This window comes from Sorex araneus, chromosome 9 (assembly GCF_027595985.1).
Source record: "Sorex araneus isolate mSorAra2 chromosome 9, mSorAra2.pri, whole genome shotgun sequence".
Classification (NCBI taxonomy): Eukaryota; Metazoa; Chordata; class Mammalia; order Eulipotyphla; family Soricidae; genus Sorex; species Sorex araneus.
Window position 1 is genome coordinate 40,177,380 of NC_073310.1, and position 22,479 is coordinate 40,199,858.

At 39.0% G+C, this 22,479-nt stretch overlaps 1 protein-coding gene across 2 annotated transcripts in view; it reads right to left on the bottom strand.

Annotated features, from left to right (window-relative positions):
- Positions 1-22,479, bottom strand: part of SMYD3 (SET and MYND domain containing 3) — an 836,228-nt gene that overhangs the window by 149,611 nt on the left and 664,138 nt on the right. For both annotated transcript variants that reach the window (XM_004605437.3, XM_055147656.1), the window contains one exon: positions 15,132-15,242. In XM_004605437.3, coding sequence (XP_004605494.2) covers positions 15,132-15,242 — 111 coding nt within the window. The remainder of the gene's footprint in view (positions 1-15,131; positions 15,243-22,479) is intronic.

Here is a 22,479-nt window from a genome sequence, read left to right on the forward strand (position 1 = left end):
CAACTTCTGTATTTAGAACTTTCAACACTATATTGATTGATAATTGGAAATGTTCACTCTGGACAACAACTGTGCACTGAAAGAAGGTAAAGTGATATACATGCTAACCTTTCCAGTAACAGTATTGCAGACCACAGTGTCTAAAAGGAGAGAGAGAGAAAGAGAGAGAGAGAGAGAGAGAGAGAGAGAGAGAGAGAGAGAGAGAGAGAGAGAGAAGAAAAGTGTGTAGTATCTGCCATAAAGGCAGGCTGGTGGGGGGGGTAGGTTTGCTGGCAGAAGAAAAATTGGTAGCAGGGAATATACACTGGTGAAGGGACTGGTGCTGGAACATTGTACGATTGAAACACAATTGTGAACAACTTTGTAATCATGTATCTCATGATTATTCAATTAAAAATATTATGTTGATTAATAGTTGTAAACTAGATTTTCTTGGTAAACTAGATCTTAGAGAAAATGTTTTCATTCTTTGGCTGCTAAGTATGATGTTACTTAATTGTTGGCTATATGTGGCCTTTATATGAGGATAGGTCAGGATTCATTTTGTTGGGTTTTATTTATCATAAATAAATTTTATTTATTATTACACTGAAGCTCATGATCATAATATTTTTTTATTTTATTTTTTTTTTATTTTATTAGTTCACCATGTGGAAAGTTACAAAGCTTTCAGGTTTAAGTCTCAGTTATACAATGCTCAAACACCCGTCCCTTCACCAGTGCACATATTCCACCACCAAGAATCATAATATACCTCCCCCCTTCCCCCCACCTCCCCAGCCCCCCACCCCGCATGTGTAACTGGTAAATTTCACTTTACTTTCACTTTACTTTGATTACATTCAATATTTCAATAAAAAAATTTCACTATTATTGATTTGGAGTTTCTCCCCCCTAAAGTCGATCTGCTGAAAAGAAATCATAATATTTTTACCTTTGCTTTTGTTGAGGTGGTGCTTTACATTAGTAATTTGCGTTTATAGAATCAACTTTAGACTCCTGGAATAAATCCTATCTGGTTATGTATACTATCTTTTGTGATGGGTGGAATTGTCAAATTAATTTTGCTAAATTTGACAATGTATTGTCAGATTTATTCTCAGCCACTTGGCCAACAGATCAATAAGTGGGCTCAAGGATGCAATACTGCCTGGGCCCTGTGATGCTGAGGATTATCCGATCCCACCCCCAATCCCTTCATGGTGCTTGAGGCCTCCAGGGCCACACCCTGCAATGCTCAGGGAAACCCAGATCAATGTCCTACAATGCTTAGAGGACTACTGGTGACCATGCAGTGCTTCGGATCAAACCAGGGTGGACCATATGCCAGGCTTATGCCTTAACCCTTGTACTGTCATTCTGATCCTCTATATTCTTTATCCCTTAAAAAATACAAAAACAAAAAACAGTATTTAGCTTCTTTGCTCTTTTCTATCTTTAATTTTCCATATTATTTATTTCAAATCAATTTTTTTTATTGTTTCTTTCCTTCTAGCTACTTTGAGTTTAATTTAGTATTCTTTTCCTAGGTCCTTATGAAGTGAGGTCAAGTTAGTTGTCTGAATCTTTTTGTGTTTTCTGGTGTAATTTTGCATCGCTTTGAATTTCCTTCTCACTATTTCTTTTCCTCTGCCCTGTTCTCATAGCTCATAATTTAATTCTCATTTGTTTCAAGGAATGTTTTATTTCTCTATAACTTCCTCCTTGACACAATGGTTAAGCAACAGCATATTCTTTTGGTTTCCAAATGCTGTAATATTCCCCAGGTCTCTTTATGCATCAGTATGTTTTTAAGTCTCCAAATTCTGGAATTTTCACCAGATTTCTTTCTAATTAGTTCCTATCTTTAGAGCAATTTTATCTGAAATTAACAGATATTACTTCTATCTTCATAACTCTGTGAATACTTGCTTTGTCTTTCATCATGTCTATCCTGAAGAATGCTCCATGTGCATAAGAAAAGAATACATAATCAGTTCTGGTGATGGTGGTGGGGCAGGCAGGGAGGGATGGGTGGGCACAGAGTTCAGTAATTGTCTTTTAAGCCTGCTCGGTGAAACTTTTCACTTAAAATCTGTCATAATTACCTTATGCTTTTCTGTCTGGTTGATCTGTCCACTGGTGAGAGTGTAATGTTAAAGTCTCTTACTACTATTGTTTTGCTATTGGTATTCTCTCAGGGTCATTAGTAACTGCTTCAAGAAATTTTCTGCCTCTTCATTTGGCGCATATATTTGATAAGAGTTAAATTTTCTTGATGCAGTTTTCTTGATCAGTCTGTAATGTCTATTATTTTTTAAGTTTGTACTTCATTTTGTCTGATACACTATGACTACTGTATTTTTTCCTAACCTTTTACTTGGAGTCATTGTTACCATGAAAGTTTAAATGTGTCTCCCAGAAGCAGCAGAAGGTTGTATTACCTCTCCTGATCCACCCACTCACTTTGTGCCTTTTGATTGGGTAGTCAAATCCATTGACATTTAGAGAAATTACTGACATAAAGGAATTTGTTGAAATTGTTCTGCATGGATTTTGGTTGTTTTGCCATTTGTCTTTACTTATTTGGCCTTCCTTTATTTCCTCTACTTGTACTTTGATATTGCCTTTTATGTAATTATTAGCTTCCATTTGCTTCTTATTTTTTTCTTCTAAGAATTTTTGTTTTGAGGTTACAATTTAGTTTATATTTGAAGTTTTAAGCTAATTATCCCTTTAAATTTAAAGCAAGTGAGTCGAGTTCATTTCTGAGATATTCTGTCAATATTTTCCCTTCTTTCCTCTATTTTATGTTTTTCATATGTCTTCCAAATGGGCTTCCCTGTCTTTTACAGAAGTTATTTAGTATTTCCATGGAACTGATTTAGAGGTAATGAATGTCTTTAGATGCAAACATCTAATCTTAAAGATAAGCAAAAATGTAAACAAATATATCTCCATGTAAGATAAATAGCTGGTAAATAAGGATGCAGAAAAACATTTCATTTAATTGAGAAAATGCAAATTCAAATCAAATGTGTTGTCACTACATAGCTATTGTAATGACAGAAAACAGAAGTAAACTTGTCAAAATCAGGTGTTGTTAAGAATGTGGAGCAGCAAAAAAAAAAAAAAAAGAATGTGGAGTAGCTACTCATTTACTGTAAGTAGGAATTCAAAATGTACAAAAGCTACTTGAAAAAGGTTATCAGCTTCTTATCTTTTTAAATATATACGCACCATATACTATAGCAATGCCACTTACAAGATTCACAGAAGTTAAGTGAAAATTTGTATTTACACAAGAATCTGTGAGTGAATGTTATAGTGGCTTTATTGATAACCACCTAAAACTGAAAAAGAACCCAAACACAAAAACAAACTTTGTGATAGCCTAGTAATAGAAATACTATTCAATGATAAAAAAAAAAAAGAACCAAATACTGAGTCTAAATCTTTATATGTGTATACAAAAATACAAGAAACAAATATTGAGTACACGATGCTAAGTTAAGGAAGACTGAATCCAGGGGCCAGAACATATACAGCTTAGTGGTTAAGCTCATGCCCTGCATATATGAGGCTCTGAGTTTAAATCACTGTTATTGTGAAAACAAAACAATAAACAATAAAGAAGATAGAATTAAACCGCTATTGGGATCAATTTGTAACATTCAGGAAAAGGTAAAGTTATCCTTACTGAAAGTGTATCAGAAGTTAGAAGGCCAAAAAGTGGGGTGTAGGGATAAACTTCAAAGAGGTATGCTGGCACTGAGGGTAGTAGTGATAGGATTGTTATCTATGATGGTAGTGATGATTTCACAAAACTAATAGAATTGTACACTAGAAAAAGTAAATCTTACAAAATTCAAATTGTACTTCAATATTCAAAAAGTAAGAAAAAGTTTGTCATTCATAATGTTACAGTCAGTAGGGATGAATTGGTTAAGAGTATGTACCCCTCACCACCCGTTGAGCAAAGGAATAGTACAGTGGGTAGCCCACCAGGAATTATTTCTGAATGTAGAGCCAGCAGTAAGCCCTGAATGTGCTCCCAAAACAAAATAAAACAAAACAATACAAAATTAGCATGGCCCTCAAAGTTAAAAGCCCTAGCTATTTCATCTACAAAAATATGGGATCAGGAGCAAGCGCCACTTTCACAAACTGTGATCAAACAAGATGCATTGTTCAAAGCACCCCACTGAGTTCCTAGGACAATGAAAATGCCCCACAACTTTAGCAGGCATTCGAAAAGATAATTATTATCAGAGGAACATCAGGAAAATGAGATTCATCCTACAACATATTTCTGTGCCAACTCAATACCATCATTGGATCTGTTCCCTGACCTGGAGCTTCTTTTCTTTTATTGACTGATTGTATTTTAGGTAATGTGGTTACAGTAGTGATAACGTTAATGGAAGCTGGAGCTTCTTGAGGTACAAAAGACACCAAGAACTTCCATATAAGAATTGGAAAAGTTATGAGGTACAGTTCACATCATCATGCGTTTTATGACTTTCTTAATTGAGAGTAGACTTTGGGGCAAGCAGGAGAATATGAAGCAGCCTGGAGAGCAGAACTGCCTGTTTTCCAGATTGAAGCACCAAGTCCTGTGAGAAGTGAACAAGTTGCCAGGCAGACACAATAGCTACGTTGTTTATTTCCCTGTGCTCTTCAAAGCCCATTGTGCCAAGCAAAGAAGCCTCTCCCAGAATTTCATGGCAACACTGCAGATAGGATTATGTGGTTATGAAGTCAATAAACTTTCCTCACTTAACATTAATGACAGCACTGTATTCATTCCAGGAAAACCCATTCCTCTGGTTGTTTGGCATAGGTGACACCTGTATTAGGTTTGTGCCACTTAAAATTCATCTTAACGTAAACACACACAGACACATACATACAAACTCATCCCAGTATAAAAACACATACATATCACACACACACACACACACACACACACACACACACACACACGGTTTCAACTCCCTGTCAAAGCATCCTAATCTTCAAGAAGATATTGTAATTCCATTATGATGAAACCTTCAGAAACAGGAAGCACATTCTGTTGAGATTGCTAAAAGTTGAAATACAAAAATAATTTGGAATGGTACATCACCCAATGTTAATAATCATTTGTCAATTAATGATTAATCACCACACATTAGTTGTAAGTGGTTTTTGCTTACAATTAATTTATCAAACTGGAGTTTGGCAGCAGAAAAGAAAATATACCAATGACCTTTACATAATTTTTTAACACTAATATTCCAGGATCTTTTCTGTAATGGTGGTTACTCCCTCTGGTGCATCCCTGCCTCCCTCTCCCTGGTTCTTCCCATTCTGTGATAATGTCCACCTGAGGTGCAATACATTTGTGGGATGCAGCACTAAATCACAACTGCAGAAAGGACCAAAGAAAGTAATTCCAAATTATAGAAAATTTCTGCAAAGAAGAAAAACTAATCATCAATTAGTTTTCTTACCAAAACGTAACATTGTTTATTTCTATCAAAGAAAATGAGAGGAAATGGATTCTGCTCTGTAATATCAAGGAATGAAAAGTTTTTAGGGCATTTCCTCCTCCAAATCCACTTATGAAACTGCCTTCAGGATAAACAGATTTTCAAAATGACTCTACTTAACTCTGTTCATAGAAGGCCCTGCCATAAAAGAGAATAAATAGAACCTGTTCTAAAGATTGCTGAATGGAGTTCAGTAGAGGAACCATGTAGGAAATGATGATAGAATAAAAAGACATTCCACAGGCTGGGAGAGAATATTTGCTTACCTCTTATCTGATAAGGGGCTGGAGTGATAGCACAGTGGGTAGGGTATATGCCTTGTACGTGACTGACCAGGGTTCGATTCTTCACCCCTCTTGGAGAGCCCGGCAAGCTACCGAGAGTATGGAGCCCGCAGGGCAGAGCCTGGCAAGTTAGAGCTTGGCAAGTTATCCATGGCGTATTCAATATGCCAAATACAGTAACAACAAGTCTCACAATGGAGACGTTACTGGTGCCCACTTGAGCAAATCAATGAGCAACGGGATAACAGTGATACAGTGATATCTGATAAAGTACTGATATCTAAGATATATAAAGCACTGCTAGAACTTTACAGAAAAAAAAGACAAATGACCAAAAGGTATATGAAAAATGCTCTCCACCACTTATCATCAGGGAAATGCAAATCAAAACAACAATAAAATATCTCTCACCAGTGAGACTGGCATATATATCACAAAGAATAAGAACAACCAATGTTGGGCTGGAGCGATAGCACAGTGGGTTGGGTATTTGCCTTGCACGTGGCCAAGCTGGGTTCGATTCCCAGCATCCCATATGGTTCCCTGAGCACCGCCAGGAGTAATTCCAGAGTGTATGAGCCAGCAGTAACCCCTGTGCAATGCCAGGTGTGACCCAAAAAGAGAATAAAAAAACAACCAATGTTGATATGGATGTGAGTGACAAGAGACCTGCTGAGAGAATGTTGACTGGTGCAGCCTTTTTGGAAAACAACATGTAGACTTCTAAAAGAAAACTAGGAATTGAGTTCCCATGAAATCCAGCAACTCCACTTCTTGGCATCTATTCCAAGAACCCAAAGATGAAATTCAGAAGACATTTGCACTCCTATGTTCATTGCTGCACTATTCATAATAGCCAAAATCTCGAAGCAGCCTAATTCTTCACAGACAGATGCCTGGATACAGAAACTAAACTACATATGAAATACTATTTAGCTATAAGAAATGATGAAATCACACAATTTACTGCTATGCTGATGGATCTGAAGAGTATGATGTGAGTGAAGTTAGAAGGAGGTAAACAGACATGGAATAATCTTTCACATGTGGGGCAAAAAGAAACTTAGTAAGGTAGTAATAAATTCCCAAAGGCAACAGAAACTGAGAACTGTTCTTCAGTAGGAAGTTTGGGTGATGGGGAAAGTGGGGAGAGATGACAACACTGGGTGGAGGGAATTGAACACTGGTGGAGGGTGTGGTGCTGGGATTTTTTTTTAATGCACAAGACCATACTAGTAACAGTTTTACAAACCATAGTTGCTAAAATGGCCTGGAGCGATAGCACAGTGGGCAGGGCATTTGCCTTGCACACGGACGACCTGGGTTCAATTCCTCAGTCTGTCTTGGAAAGCCCAGCAAGCTACCAAGAGCACCCCGCCCACACGGCAGAGCCTGGCAAGCTACCCGTGGCATATTTGATATGCCAAAAACAGTAACAACAAGTCTCACAAAGGAGATGTTACTGGTGCCTGCTCGAGCAAATCAATGAACAATGGGACCACAGTGCTACAGTTCCTAAAATAAAAATTAATATTAATAATTTTTAGCCAGAACAATAGTACAGAACACAGGATTCTTGCTTCGCACACCTCTGACCATGTAGATTGCCAACATTTTTTTATTGTTCCTGCAGCATCACCACATGTGAACCCTGAGTGCAGTCAGGTGTAAGCTTGCTGGATGTGGCCCACCCCTTAGATAATAATTTTTAATACACCTTCTGTAGAGGGAGAAATGTAATGTAATGTGAACAAAATGATCATTTGTGTTATGGTTTATACAGAACAGAACAGTTTCTATGGGGGGAAGATGTGGAAAATGCTAATGTTTAAGTGAATTCTTATTTAAGTCTTTGTCTGCGATGCTTATTAAAGAATTTCCAAAACAAAACCAAGATTTATCAATTAAAGAAAATAAGAAGGAGGAGGAGGAGGAGGAGAGCAGGAGGAGAATAATATGGGGACACATAATTGGATCTTTTTGGGTCATACCTGGCGATGCACTGGGGTTACTCCTGGCTCTTCACTCAGGAATTACTCTTGGTGGTGCTCAGGGGACCATGTGGGATGCTGGGATTCGAACTCAGGTTGGCTACATGCAAGGCAAACGCCCTCCACGCTGTGCTATCGCTCCAGCTCCTGAGAGATCATTTTTAGTGAAAATGACCCATATCTGATCCTCTCTTGGGAGGGTGGGGGCCTAGGCCCATATGGGCAGATTTTTTAAAAAGGGAAATTTATTTACATGCCTAACATGACCTACAGCTTCACCCCAACAGTGCACAGGACTGGGAACTATGGAACCATTTACATCACTTCTGTCAGTCAAAGAAGAAACCCACCTGAGAACCTCACCCCTGTTCAATATCTTTGCACATGGTCCGAGGAGCACTGCCAAGTGATCCCTGAGCACAGTCAGGAGTAAATCCTGAGCCAAAGGCCACCAAAAAAAAAAAAAACCAAAAAAATAAGCTTTATACTCTAAATGGTTACCAGAAGAAAAAATGGGGTGGATAAACTGCGTCAAAGTAAAATATTGCCAATTCTACGGGTGGAAACTGGAGTTTTGGTGGTAAACAGATATTGATTTATAAGGCTATATCATTGAAATCAATATAATTCAATGTTATTTCAATTAAAAATTGTGCTAAAAAGAGAAAGGAGGGCCAGAGCAACAGTACAGTGGAGGAGGAAGTTTGCCTTACACCTGTTGGCCCCGGTTCTAGCCCTGCCATCCCCTACGGTCCTCTGAGCACTACCAGGAGGGATTCCTGAATGCAGAACGGCAGTAAGTCCTGAGTACTGCCAGGTAGGCCCCCCACCTCACAAAAACATTGAGAAAGGGAGAGAAAGGAATACAAAGTTATGAAAAGAATTGGTGGAAATAAACCCAAGGATATAGGGGAGGAAGAAAGTAAATTTGAAATCTTGAAAAAAGTCATTAAAACTACCCAAGAGCAAAAGAGATGCTCTAAGACTTGTCTTAAAGCAGCTTTAGCTTTAAGAAACATGGCATGAAAAATATGCCAGAAGTTGAAAGGGTTTATCTCTGGTAAGCAGGACTCGGGCATGGGCAGGAGATGAAAAGCACAGTAATGTTTCAACTGCAACTCTATTCTGACTGTTCAAACAACATACAAACATCACTTACAAATTTAAGTTAAAAATTTAAATAGTTTTTGTAATAAATAAGTTTAGTGAAGGAATGTATAAGGCCCCAAGTTTAATCTGTCATTGTTCACCCCCCAAAACATTAATGATTTCCTAAAGCATATGCAGTCTTGCTTTTCTCCATGTAGTCTACATATTATTCTCATAATGAGGCAAATCATTAGTCATTTACCCACATATTTTCATCCACTCATGACTTTTATTTTGTTATAATGTGAAACTATGTCAATCAATCCTACAGAAGACTATCATAAAAATCAGCTATTTCCCACATGGATTTCCTTTTGGCTTTATCCCCCAGTGTGTATTCTAAGGCATGACTCTTTTTTCTTTCCCAGTCTTTAAAATTTGTTATTTTCCATCTCTTTTACAAATTATCCTCCATGCCTTATTTTTTTCCCCCCTTATATTTATTTTCTGAGGGAAAAAGAAAAAGCGAAGCCACAGGCCTGGAATCTCTGACGGGTTGGAATGTGTGAAGTCTGTCTCCTTAGGGTAGTTCCATTTGTTCCTCTATCCTTGGTATTTCCTGCATATTGGCAGCCAGGTCCACAGACAGTTTGGCAAAGCCCTAGATATTGTATTCTTCAATCAAGAGACAGATGTTTAGTTTCTACTTCTTCTGGTTGTAAGGAGTCCCTAATTCAGTGCCTGGATCTATTATTTCATCAGCAACTTACAAACCAGTTATTTCAACATCACCGTGGCAGTCCAGTAACAATGCTGGCTCTTCAATCTCACTGAAGAGGACCTTAGGCCTCTGCTACAAGTACATTTTGGTGAAGGAACATGGCGTGTTCAACCTTACAGTTTCTGGATGATTAAAATTAATCTTTAAGTTTTAGCTACTGAGAAATTTAAAACCAATCTGTGACTTACTTGTCATTATGTAGGATCGTGTGGAGTATTTTTTGAGTACTAGCTTGTTCTCAACTCATTTGTTTTCATTTTTATCTCCCAAATAAAACCTGGGGCTATTGTTTTATATATGCATGAATAAAATTATACATATTTGTGCCTATCTGTGTGCTTCTGAGACACTTCAGAATCTTTTGGGAAGAGAAAAGGATATAACTAGAGAAAAACAAGCTGACAAACAGGAGAAGACGAAAAAGGAAAAGTGGGATGTGGGGCATGGAGAACAAAGAAAGAAACAAGAAGGGCTTGATCTAGCTATGAATTTGAAGTTTATCCTAAAGACTAAAGATAATGCTATACAATTTTTAAAATTCTGAAATAAAGCAGGACTGGATAGATCATAAAGCTCGTAGAGCTCTTGCCTTGCATAAGGCCAACCTGGGTTCAATCCCCCAGCACCCCATATAGTACCCTGAGATCTGGACATACCCAGGAGTAAGCCCACAGCATCACTAGGTGTGGCCCAAAAACAAAACATCCCAAAACAAAACTTTGAAGCAAAGCAATGGCATGCTGGTATTTAAGAAAAGCTACTCTAAAACAGATTATAAGTTCTCAAGGGGAAGAAATTGAGGGGCCAGAGAAACAGTACAAAGGATAAAGTGCTTTGCTTGTATTCAGGGGACATGGGTTGGATCCCCACATTCCAGATGGTTCCCTGAGCACTGCCAAGAGTGATCCCTGAGCACAGAGCCAGGAGTAAATCTTGAGCACTGCTGCGTATGGGCTAAAAACAAACAAGATAAGTTAATATGTTATTTTTTTTAAAAAAGGGAAGAAATATTGATCAATTGGCTAGGTGATCAATTAGAAACTCAAGAATCAAAAAGTAAAGCAATAGGGTTGGAAATTAATAGACATTCTAGTTTTAAAAGAAGTCTCAAATGTAGACATCTTTAAGAAAGTAAAAATAGCATGACAAATAAACATTTTTTTAACAAAGCATACACCCCACAGACTTATGGAAACAATCAATTCCATTTGGTCTATCTGCTTCTCTTGCCTTGAATTTTGACCTGGAAAAACACAGGGGAAGCTAAATCATTCCATAAACTCCTTTAAAAGGTAAGTGTTATTTATTCCAGTAATTAAGCTGCTGCTGATTACAAAGGACAACTAGCTGCACACATACAAAGTATGTCCATCATTAAAAACTCTTTTCCCTTCCTGAAACATGAAGCCATGAAAGTCTAAGAAGATGCAGGGACACACACTAGTAAATATTGCTTGATGCAGAAACCTGTCAAGATGAATTTTCTAGAAACTGAGAAAAGCAGAAAAGTAAGCTTGAAAACTTCATATCTTAGAAATGAAGTACATTTAATTTGGACTCAAGTAATTTTGAATTTATGGTCCTTGGGAATGCACTAAACTGAATCTAGCTCTGTATTTTTTTTTTCAAAGAAAATTCAGAGTATAGAGATTTCAGAAGGGATGTATTTATATTACTAAAGAGAAAAGAAAAGTCCCAGTTAAAGGGGCAGTTGGAAATACAATGAACTCATGCAAATATGGCTTTTATTTTCATCTAAATACCTATCCCACTCACTTTCACTCAGAAATGCTTCAGAGAAACATGGATAGTTGAGCGGGTAGGGGTCTTAGGATCTCCTAGCCTGGGTAAGAGAGATAACACTGTGGTTAAGGCACTTGGCTTGCACACAACTGACCCCAATCCAATCCCTGGTGTTACACATGGTCCCCTGAGCATTGCCAAAAAATAATCTCTGAGCACAAATCCAGGAGTAAGCCCTGAGCCCTGCCAGGTATGGTGTGGCCCCAAAACAAAACAAAAATATATTCTAGTTTAAATTCCTAGTACAAATCAGTGAGATTGAAAGAATTCCTCCAAACTGTTGAGTCTGTCAGATGAGTACCCGAATTATTTTTTTGATTTTATCATGTGGTTTATCTGTAGCACAGTGTTTATAATAGTTAATATTATGTGTCAACTTGACTAGTCCACAAGATGCCCAGATACTTGGACAAATATAATTCTGAATATTTTTTTTGTGAGGGTGTTGTTTTGGACTGTGCAAGCATAATGCAATTATCAACATTGGTGGGTCATCACCCAATCAGTTGAAGATGTGACTATACTTAAAAGATTGGCCCTCCCAGAAGTAAGAGGATTTCTGCTTTTAAGTGGGACTTTGATGTTGGTTTTCTTTTTTCCTGTCTTCAGACTTAAATGAAAGCACTGGTTCTTTGAGGTCTCAAGGTGCCAGCTTTAGGAACACATCTAGTACTATCAGCTCTCCTAGGTCCCCACTTGCCGACTATGTAATCACACAAGCCAAATTCTTATAATAGATCTCTAGACACATGCACGCACACACACACACACACACACACACACACATATCCTACAGGTCTTCTTTCTCAGAAGAGTCTTACTACATTGTTGAGTAAAATTTTCACTCAGAAAAGGAAAAAGAACTGTTTTAATCAATGTGTGTAGTTCCTGTGGCTTGACTAACACAAAGTCATTCATAGTGCCTTCTCCCTTACCATTCTCTGGGGTAAAAATCTAAAATGCCAAAATGATGATTTTTATGATATTTCTCTTTTACAACTAAAAGCGATCACGTGACATAGTTCTGACAAATACGGTATAAGTAGACATCCTGGTGGAGAGATGGGTGTTGGATCATTGTATGACTAAAACCCGGTCATGAACAGCTTCGTAACTACATATCTCATGGTGACTCAATTTAAAAAATTAAATAAAAACTAAAAAAAAACTTTTAGAAAAAAGTAGATTGAGAGGCAAAGTGGATCTAATAGCTACTAATAGCCCACCAGGTCCAATACATTTCAGTGTAAGCCTTTTGTCATTCACAAGCACACCAGGCATCTACTTTGGATATCTCTCAGACTGCAGACTGAATCTGGAATGACAGGCAATGAGCTAGCCTTCCACCTGGATTGGGAATGCTTTGGGAAAGCATCTCTGCTTGTCATCTCAATAGCAGACCCCCAAAGTTGGGTTTTTTTTTTTTTGCTTTTTGGGTCACACCCAGTGATGCACAGGGATTACTCCTGGCTCATGCACTCAGGAATTACTCCTGGTGGTGCTCGGGGGACCATATGGGATGTTGGGAATCAAACTTTTTTTTTTTTTAATTTTTATTAAATCACCATGTGGAAAGTTACAAAGTTCTCAGGTTTATATGTCAGTTATACAATATTCAAACACCCATCCCTTCACCAGTGCCCATATTCCACCACCAGAAACCCCAGTATACCCCCCGCACCCACCCCCTACCCCCTACTGTTTAACTAATGAATTTCACTTCATTTTTTCTTTACCTTGATTACATTCCATAATTCAACACAAAACTCACTATAGTTGTTGGAGTTTCCAACAAGAGAGACAGACCTACTACATTTGATAATTAGTTTTTCATTGCTGGAAATGAAGAGATATGTAGCCCCATTGCTACAAGTACATAACTCTCTCTCTCTCTTTTTTTTCCTTTTTCCTTTTCCCTTTTTTTTTTTTTCTTTTTCCCCCTCATCCCCCTTCCTGCTCCTCATAGTATGGTGTACGCCACGCAGCATCGGCCAGCGTGGGGCTTTTGCTTAGTTCACAGTCCAGAGGTGGCTGCTACATTAAAAACCTTCAATATTTCAACAAAAACTTACTGTTATTATTTGGAGTTTCCCCCCCAAGTCAGACCTGTTCAAATGGAACCGTTTCACATTGCTGACAATTACAAATGTTAAGTCGCGTCCGCACGGTTTTGGATTTCTGTATAAAGTCCAGGGAAAATTCTGCCAGAAATTACATAGCCCAGCTCACAGTCCCAGTGCATTGCTGTAAGAAGTCTCTGAATTCAAAGTCCTTAGGCGCAGAGGGTCCGATTCGCGCTCAGCGGCTCCGGATTTATCTGGGCCGAGGGCGTGCCGGTTACGCCCCCTTCCCATGAGTTCCTGGGAGCCCCAAAAGTAAAAACCGAATACCTGTGGGTTTGCAGTCACAGAAGATGGCGCCTGCCACATGGGTGCCGCCAGCCCGCCGCTTTCCGTGCAGGAAGACAGGGTGGGGAGGAAAAAAAATCCACCCCCGGCAGCACAGAGTTGTAGCCCAGTTCGGTGTCCCAGTGCATCGCTATCGGATGCTGCGCTGGATGCCCGAATGTGTTACATCTTTGGAATCAAAGTATTTAGGCCGGGGAATCAAACTTGGGTCGGCCTCCTGAAAGGCAAATGCCCTACCCACTGTGCTATCACTCCAGCCCCTGGTTTTTTTTTTTTTCAAAGAAAAAATTCTCAGGCACCTATATTATGAGAACACAATGAAAGTCAATGACCTTTCTTCACCAGTGTTCGTACCAGAAGTCAAAGTGATGATGGAGAAGAACTAGGTACAGTCTAAAGATCTGGTTCTTGGGGCTGCAGCAAAAGCACAGTGGTTAGGGTGCTTGCCTTGCATGCAGCTGATTTGGGTTCAATTCCTGGTGTCCCACACAGTCCACCAAGTCCTGCCAGGTGTAAGTAAGCCTTGAGAACTACTGGGCATGTTTCCCCAAACAAAACAAAACATTCTGGTTCTGCCGCTTTTTCCTTAATCCTCTCCTAGAGGTTTATAGCCCAACCATTCTGAATTCTGCTTCTTAATTTATTATTATTGAGTTCAAGTAAGATAAAGATTATAAAAAAGCATTCCACCAAATGTAAAACACTTCATAAAAGCAAGATTTCGCCAGATACTTCAATAATGTATACACTAAGAATAGAGAAGTTCCCTGTGAGGAAACTAGATTATGAAGATAGTCCATTCATTATCTTTACGGCATTTATTCTTTCTTTCTCAGAGTAATAGATGCTAGATAAGTGATCTCCATTGATTAAGTTTTATGGTGGTAAGCATTATAAACCAAATTTTTTATAAGTAAGAAATGCTTAATATAATTTGATATGTTCTTTACTGACTAATAGCTGTTATCAATCATAATATAACTTAAATTTCCTGTTATATGCTCTAATAACATTCTGGTCTTCAATATCCTTTTAATTACATGTTTATGCCTCCATTCCCTCTAGGCCTTAGGCTTCATGAATCCCACTGCTTGGTGGGTGACAAGTTCTAGGAAACAAAATACAAGCACAACAACACATGAATTATTACCTGCTACTGACGATGCACTGAAGGGCATTATCATTTAGATAAATGAGACAGAAGCAAGTCTTCTGAAAGAGCCTTGAGACTCAGCTCTCAAGACTGGTGGCCTACAACATACCTTGTCCTTGGTTTGGCAACGGAAACAGTCACAATCAAAGCAGTATTGGTCCCTCAGCTGCTTCCGGCGCTCCTCACTGGTCATCAGCATGTCCAGGTAGCAGATGGTGAGCTGGAGAGGCCAGAAAGAGGCAAGATCATGTTTTCTTTTATGACATGGTTGTCACAGACATTCCTTTTTAAAATAAATATTGTAATATTGCTAATTACACACATATTATATATATACATATATATATATACATATATATATATATATATATATATATATATATATATGTTTTGGGGACGCACACCCAATGGTACTCAGGGATTCTCCTGACTCTGTGCTCAGGGATCATTCCTGGTGGGGCACAGGGAGACCATATGTGGTGCTGGGGATAGAACCTGAGTCAGCTACAAGCAAACCAAGTAACTTTACTGGTTGTACTGTCTCTCTAGTTCCATTAATGCTAGTTATTAAAGTGACATATGTTTCTACTGAACACCAAAAAAAGTGTGAAGACACTACTTACAGTATGCAACAATAAAATGTAAATTTTGGTTTTTTTTTTTTTTTTGGGCTACACCCAGGGCTTACTCCTGGCTCTGTGCTAAGTAATCACTTCCTGGTGGGTCTTGGGAGAACTCATGGGGTACTGGGGATCACACCTGAGTCCGCTGCATGCAACACATCTTAACCTTTGTACTATGTCTCCAGTTCCTTGAATGTACAATTTTTAATGTTTATCTTTTAGTCTTTGTAATATGGTGAATATATGTATATCATATATTCATTTTAAAGAACTGGAATCTTACCTTTTATTTATTAAATATTAAAATATCAAGAGGTGTTATATGTTTAGTATAGTTTGGTAATAAACCATAGGCAATCAGCCATAGACTATCAGAGAAGCCAAATTAATCCTGGCAATCAAATGAGTGGCAGATGATGTAGCCAGATTGCCTTTAAACCCTAATCAATTTCATAGCTGCCTCATGGAATTTAGGGTCAACCAGAATTAGTATTGCAGAAATCAGGAGACAGTTCTTTTACTTGCAATTAAAATTTTTAAGGTGGACTCATTTCCGAATAGGGTGATTTTAATGCCAGAATGCAACCATTGACAGAGGTTCTTAAAGTGACTTCCTTGAATCTTTTTAAATATAGTAACTATGGACTTCCTTGGATGGTCGTAGGTCATACGTGGGAGAACACAACTCACAGATTCCGCACTTTTCTCTCTAATCCTCAGATTCCACTTCAAGACATAGGTCTCCAAGTAACTGTATGATATGTGTTTATTTCTCATTTAACTGAATCTCTGTCTCTGTCTCTCCAGCTGTGCTTACTCTTGGCTCTATGCTTAGGGATCACTCCTGGCAGTGCTCAGGGGATCATATATAGCACTGTGGATTAAAATAAAGGTCAGCTGAGTGCAAGGCAGCCACCTTAACCTGGATACTATCTGAAGTTACTGAAAATCACTTTAAAACATATGGCCTGGACTACCTGATCCCTCCATTTTAATCTGCTCCATCTCAGGAAGAATTTTACCAATCATAGCTGACAGCACTTTGCCTTTTGTGCTGTCCAAAGTAAAACTTCAAAGTGATCTTTGAGTTCTTTTTTCTTTTATTTCTCCAACTAATACACCCAGACATCCTATAGGGCCAATGTTAAAAACATACATACCCAGAACTAGCTTCTTTCCACCTTTTCTGTGACTCTCAACCTAGTCTGCACCAGCACCTCCTACCTATCTAAAGCAAGTCTAGCAAAAACCGATCTCCTGATTCCTGCCTGGGACCCCTACACTCTGTGCTCTGGAATCACTCATAAGTGCTAGGAAATGAAAACAGGGTTGACTATGTGAAGACAAATTCCTCACCCACTGTCCTATTTCTCCAGCCCAAAATGTTTCCAAAGAGTTTTTTTTTGGGGGGTGTACAGTAGGTAGTATTCAGGGTTTACTTCTGGCTCTATACTCAGTGATTGCTCTTGTCAGGGATCTCTCTTGGCAGTGCTCAGTGAACAATATGTGGAGCCGGGGAATAAACTAGGGTCAGCAGCATGCAAAGAAAGTTCCTTAAGACTAGTACTATCTCTCTAACTTACAACTACAACTCCTGACTAAAGCCTGAGGAGTGATAGAACAGCTGTACGACGTTTGCCTTGCACATGGCTGACCCGAATTTGATTCCTTCACCCCTCTAGGAGAGCCTGGCAAGCTACCTAAAGTATCTTGCCCGCAAGGAAGAGCCTGGCAAGCTACCTGTGGCATGTTCAATATGCCAAAAACAGGAACAACAGGTCTCACAATGGAGACGTTATAGGTGCCCACTCGAGCAAATCGATGAGGAATGGGATGAGAGTGACAGTGACAGTGATTCTTTCTATAATTATAAAACTGTTTCTGAGTCCCTTAGGAAAGATCCTCTTCAGGGATTGTTGCAACACCATCAAAATGGAAGTACTCAGGCTCATGCTAGGCAATATTTTACGACAACTGGGCTCCTTCCAGTGAGACCAGAATCAGTTTTAAATGTTATAAATCTTTTGCCTCATGACCTTGAAGCTGCACTGCTGCAGAGGTATGATGGGTTATCAAACCAGGCAAGAGCATTTCCAAATTCCAAATAACTAATTGCAAAACAACTTTTAAACATGTGCTGGGAAGATACATAAGCTCAGAGGGCTAATGTACATGCAGAACAAATAAGAGTCTTAGGTCCCCAGGGTCTCCGAAGTACCTAGCCAGGAATAGCCCCTAAGTATTATAGGTGTGACCCACAAATCAATCAACCAATCAATCAATAAAAACAGCCTCTTCATAAATTTGGGGAGAAAATACGCATTCATCTTATATAGACTCCTGGGGTCCCAGTTTTCATAGATGAGGTAAAATTTGAGGTTGACTCTAGGACCCTAATTTTCTTTTTTTATTATTTTTTTAAAAAATTATTGATTCACCATGAGATATAGTTACAAGCTTTTCTGTTTGAATTACAATCACACAATGAGCAAACACCCATCCCTCCACCAGTGCACATTCCCCACCACCAATATCCCCAGCATATCCCCACTTTTCCCACCCTCCCACTGCCTCCATGGCAGACAATATTCCCCATATTCTCTCTCTACTATTGGGCATTATGGTTTGCAATGCAAATACTGAGAGAATATCATGTTTGGTAGGACCCTAATTTTCAATCCAATACCCAATGGCTTTTGGTCATTCACTCAAGCTATCAGATCAGATCAATACGCAGTAGTTAGTAGTCACTGCTAGGTGATCATGATGTGCCCATGAGAAGCCAATGAATCCAGAACTAACTGAGAAACAAGCTTAACTCATCCAAGACTTGATTACAAGGGGCCAAAACTCATGAGTAATCATGCCAGACAGTGAATGGGCAACAGGAGACTAGTTGTTTCATTTAACCCCAATAAATGGATTCTTATTGCCTCTCTCAGAATCCTGTAACTGCCTGGAACCATTACCTGGACTAAGCAATGGCTTTCTAACTAGCCTCCCTGCTGTCTTCAGCTACCTTTCATGTTCTAAACTACTTTTAGGGAAATCTTCTTCAGACACATAGCTGATGGTGTCATTTTTCTATATGAAAGTTTCTACTGATAGTTTCTCACTACCTAAGGGATAAAGAAACAAAGGCAGGGGGAGAGAGTGAGGGATGGAGTGGGGGAGACAGAGAGAAAGAGAGAGAAAAAAAGAGAGAGAGGGAGGGAGGAAGAGAGAGAGAAAGAGTGTTAAGGCACTTCCCTTGCATGCAATCAACACCAGGTCCATTCCAACACTGCATGGTTCCCCAAACACCACTGAAAGTGACCCCCCACCCCAGTTTGAGTTGAGAGTTTGGAGCAGCCCCTGATACTGTCTGTTGTGGATAAAAACAAGTAAATAGGGGGCTGGAGCGATAGCACAGCGGGTAGGGCGTTTGCCTTGCACGCAGCCGACCCGGGTTCGAATCCCAGCATCCCATATGGTCCCCTGAGCACCACCAGGAGTGATTCCTGAGTGTAGAACCAGGAGTAACCCCAGTGCATCGCCGGGTGTGACCCAAAAAGCAAAAAAAAAAAAAAAAAAAAAAAAAACAAGTAAATAAAACTCCTCAAACAGATCTGTTAAGGCCAGGGATGTGGTGAAGCAGTGTAGCATGTACCTTGCATGTGTGAAGCCCTATATTTGATCCCTAGTATTGCACAAACAAAAGAAATAAGCAAAGTAAAAAAACCACTAATTTTTCTACCTGTGTGTTTAGCCTCAATTTCTCCCCCTGCATCCTTCAGTATGTAACAGTGATCAACACTGGTGATCCTCAAAAACTATGCAGCCCTGCAGATGTACAAAGCATGGTGCATTCACTAGCCAACATGCTATTGTCACACTAGCTTACACAAACTCACATCCTTTAAGTATGGCTCAACGATGCTTCTTCCTATGAAGACTATCCTCATCCCCTTTGAGAGTCTTTCATGCTTTTGAAGATTGCAAAGTACAAGATTTCAAGGGCAAAAACATTTTACTCATAGTTTTAGAGAAAAAGGCATAGCCAGATTACGACTTGGAAACAATATCCAAATCATTATAAAAGTCAAAGATTTTAAAAAAACCTTTATTAAAGACTCACTGATTCACTAGTTTTAATGCAGACTGTGTTCACTAAATGTAAGGCTCATTTAGTGGGAAAATATATATGTAATGTGGCCATTGATCAGTAGATGGTTTAATGGCATAAAACAAAACTGTATTAAAATATTAATGCCACTGACCAATGTCTTGCTATTTTAGTGAGGCACTTACAGGAAAAATAACCAATCATTTCCAACATTAATTTCACGTAAGAAATTTGCTGGGTATAGATAATACAGCCTACTTGAAATTTTCAAGGCGAAATGAACCCCTTTTCCCATCAAGCACATCTTTTCATTATGTACAAATGAGCAGATAAATTAGAGTTCTTTGCATCTCTGGGATTACAGGATCTGACTTTTATTTCATTTTCTACTAAAACTGGTTGTGAACCTTACAAAGTTGGAAAGATCCTGCTTTCTTTTTTGGGGGAAACCTACCAAGTAGTGCTCAAGGGGGAAGTGGAGATCACTCTAGATTCTCTTCCAAGTGGGCCAGGGGTTAAGTGTGAAGGCTCAAGACTGCATGGCTGCTTGGTCATGTCCTTCAGTGTTGGATGTTTACCACAGTGGTGCCATGCTTTGGGGACCAGGTGGAGCTGGGAATCAAACCATAATTGCCACATACAAGGCTTGAACCTGAACCCCAATAATGTCTCTCCAGCCAAATATCTCACTTCTCTATCAAAAGTATATCTGTTTCTCTCTGCCAAAATCTCATTGCCAGTTTTCAAATTCTGCTAATTTTGGTTTCAAAATATTATATATTATATTCCAAAATTTCCATCACAATCCATCACCTCAATTCTCCCTGACTTTAGATTGTCATTGTTACCTCTTCCATGGACTATTACATCATACTGATTCTATTTTTCCCAAACATGCTTGCATATGCACAACAATCTTATACAGATCCTTTAACTGAGAATGATGCTCATTATTCCCTCCTGCTCCCAAGTTTTCACTGTTTTCTGTAAACAAGCCATGGTTATAGGCCCTTTAAATGAACTGAGTTCCGGAGGGCACTAGCGATAGGCATTGTTCTAGACTCTAAGTGGGACTTCATTGGCTGCTTACATCTCAATTCTTCAACCTATTGCAGTGAACTGTTTCTGCTTCTTGAACAGTCTCTGCCCCTTCTCCTATCTTAACCAGTTTTAACCTATGGGTTATTTAAAGTCTTTGGAAACTATAATAGATCCCCCATCCCTGATCCTTACTGCCACATGTGTGTCCATGCTCTGAATATTTGAGGGGTGGGGGCTGGAAATCTGGACCATACCAGGAATCATGCCATAGTCAGGAATCATTCCTGGTGGTGCTCAAGGGACCATATGCAGTAGTGGAGATTGAATGAGGGTTGGCTGCATGCAAGCAAAGAACCCTACCCAACCACACTATCTCTCAGACCCAGTGCTTTGAACTTCTATAAATGGTGCTGGTGAAGAGTGGCCAGGGTTGGCTCTGTGAGAGAGTAACAAAGGTAAGAAGTTTCCAGGGTGGGGCAGAGGCTATCTTTCTATAACTTCCTTCCTGGGACCTATGGAACAAACCTGAAGATTGGTGTTAATTTCAAAATTGCTTGAAGATTATATTCTTTCACTGGTTTAGTCTCTAGCAAGTCTCACTCAATCACTCAACAAACAGATTAAGGATCTTCTGTGATTACTAGAACTTGCAATCTGCATTCGGAGGGTTCATATCTCAAGCAAGCAAGCCAAAACTGTGTCTTATAAATGCCCTCTGGACAATCCAAGCCGAAGGACAAAGCTGATGTTATGAAGTTACCAATTTCTAAATTTACTTCCCTATCAGGACTGGAGCGATGGCACAGGGACCCGCACAGCAGAGCGTGGCAAGCTGCCTATGACGTATTTGATATGCCAAAAACAATGACAAGTCTCACAATGAAGACATTACTGGTGCCCGCTCAAGCAAATTGATGAACAATGGGATTGACAGTGCTACAGACAGTGCTATTTCCCTATCCAGATTAACTAAAACAACTCTTTTCACAACAAACAGTAATTATACTTCTTGACCTCAAAATGTCTTTTCTCTTGGTTTTCCCTCTTCCTTATTTCTGCTTCCAAAGAGCAGGTTTTAAAGGAGCAGGGTAACTTTTAGGAGTGGGTTTTTCAGAGCCACTGACTGAGCAGGGACTCAAGCAGTCTTCTTCAGTGATGCAACACTCTTACACAATGGACAACTGTTTTATCCAACTGTTAATAGTGTTCCCTGGTTAGAACCCCATGCTGGTCTTTTATAACACATTCAACTTAAAAAAAAAAGAATTAACATCCAAATGCAGAGCAAGGTCCTAGACACAAAAGAAGATATAAAAATCAGACAAAATTACCTGTCCTCATGAAGCTTGCAGCTAACCAGAGCAATCAACAAATCAGTCTGAATAAATACTACAAATACTATAGAAACATTAATACCCACTGTAAGGGAGATCTCTGAGAAAACAATTTTTTAATTTTGGAAATAAGAAAAAGCTTCATAGAAGAAATACTATATTTGAGAGGTAACGTGAGATGGGCAGAAATGGTAGATCAAGGGTGTGGCTCAATGGTAGAGCCTTTTATGTAATGTTATGGGTTCTATTCCAAGAATGATAAAAAATAGAAGAAAAAGAAAAATGGTTGTCAGATAGAGGATAACAGCAGTGACAATGTCCTGCAACAAGACAATTACATGGTTATTATTTTCC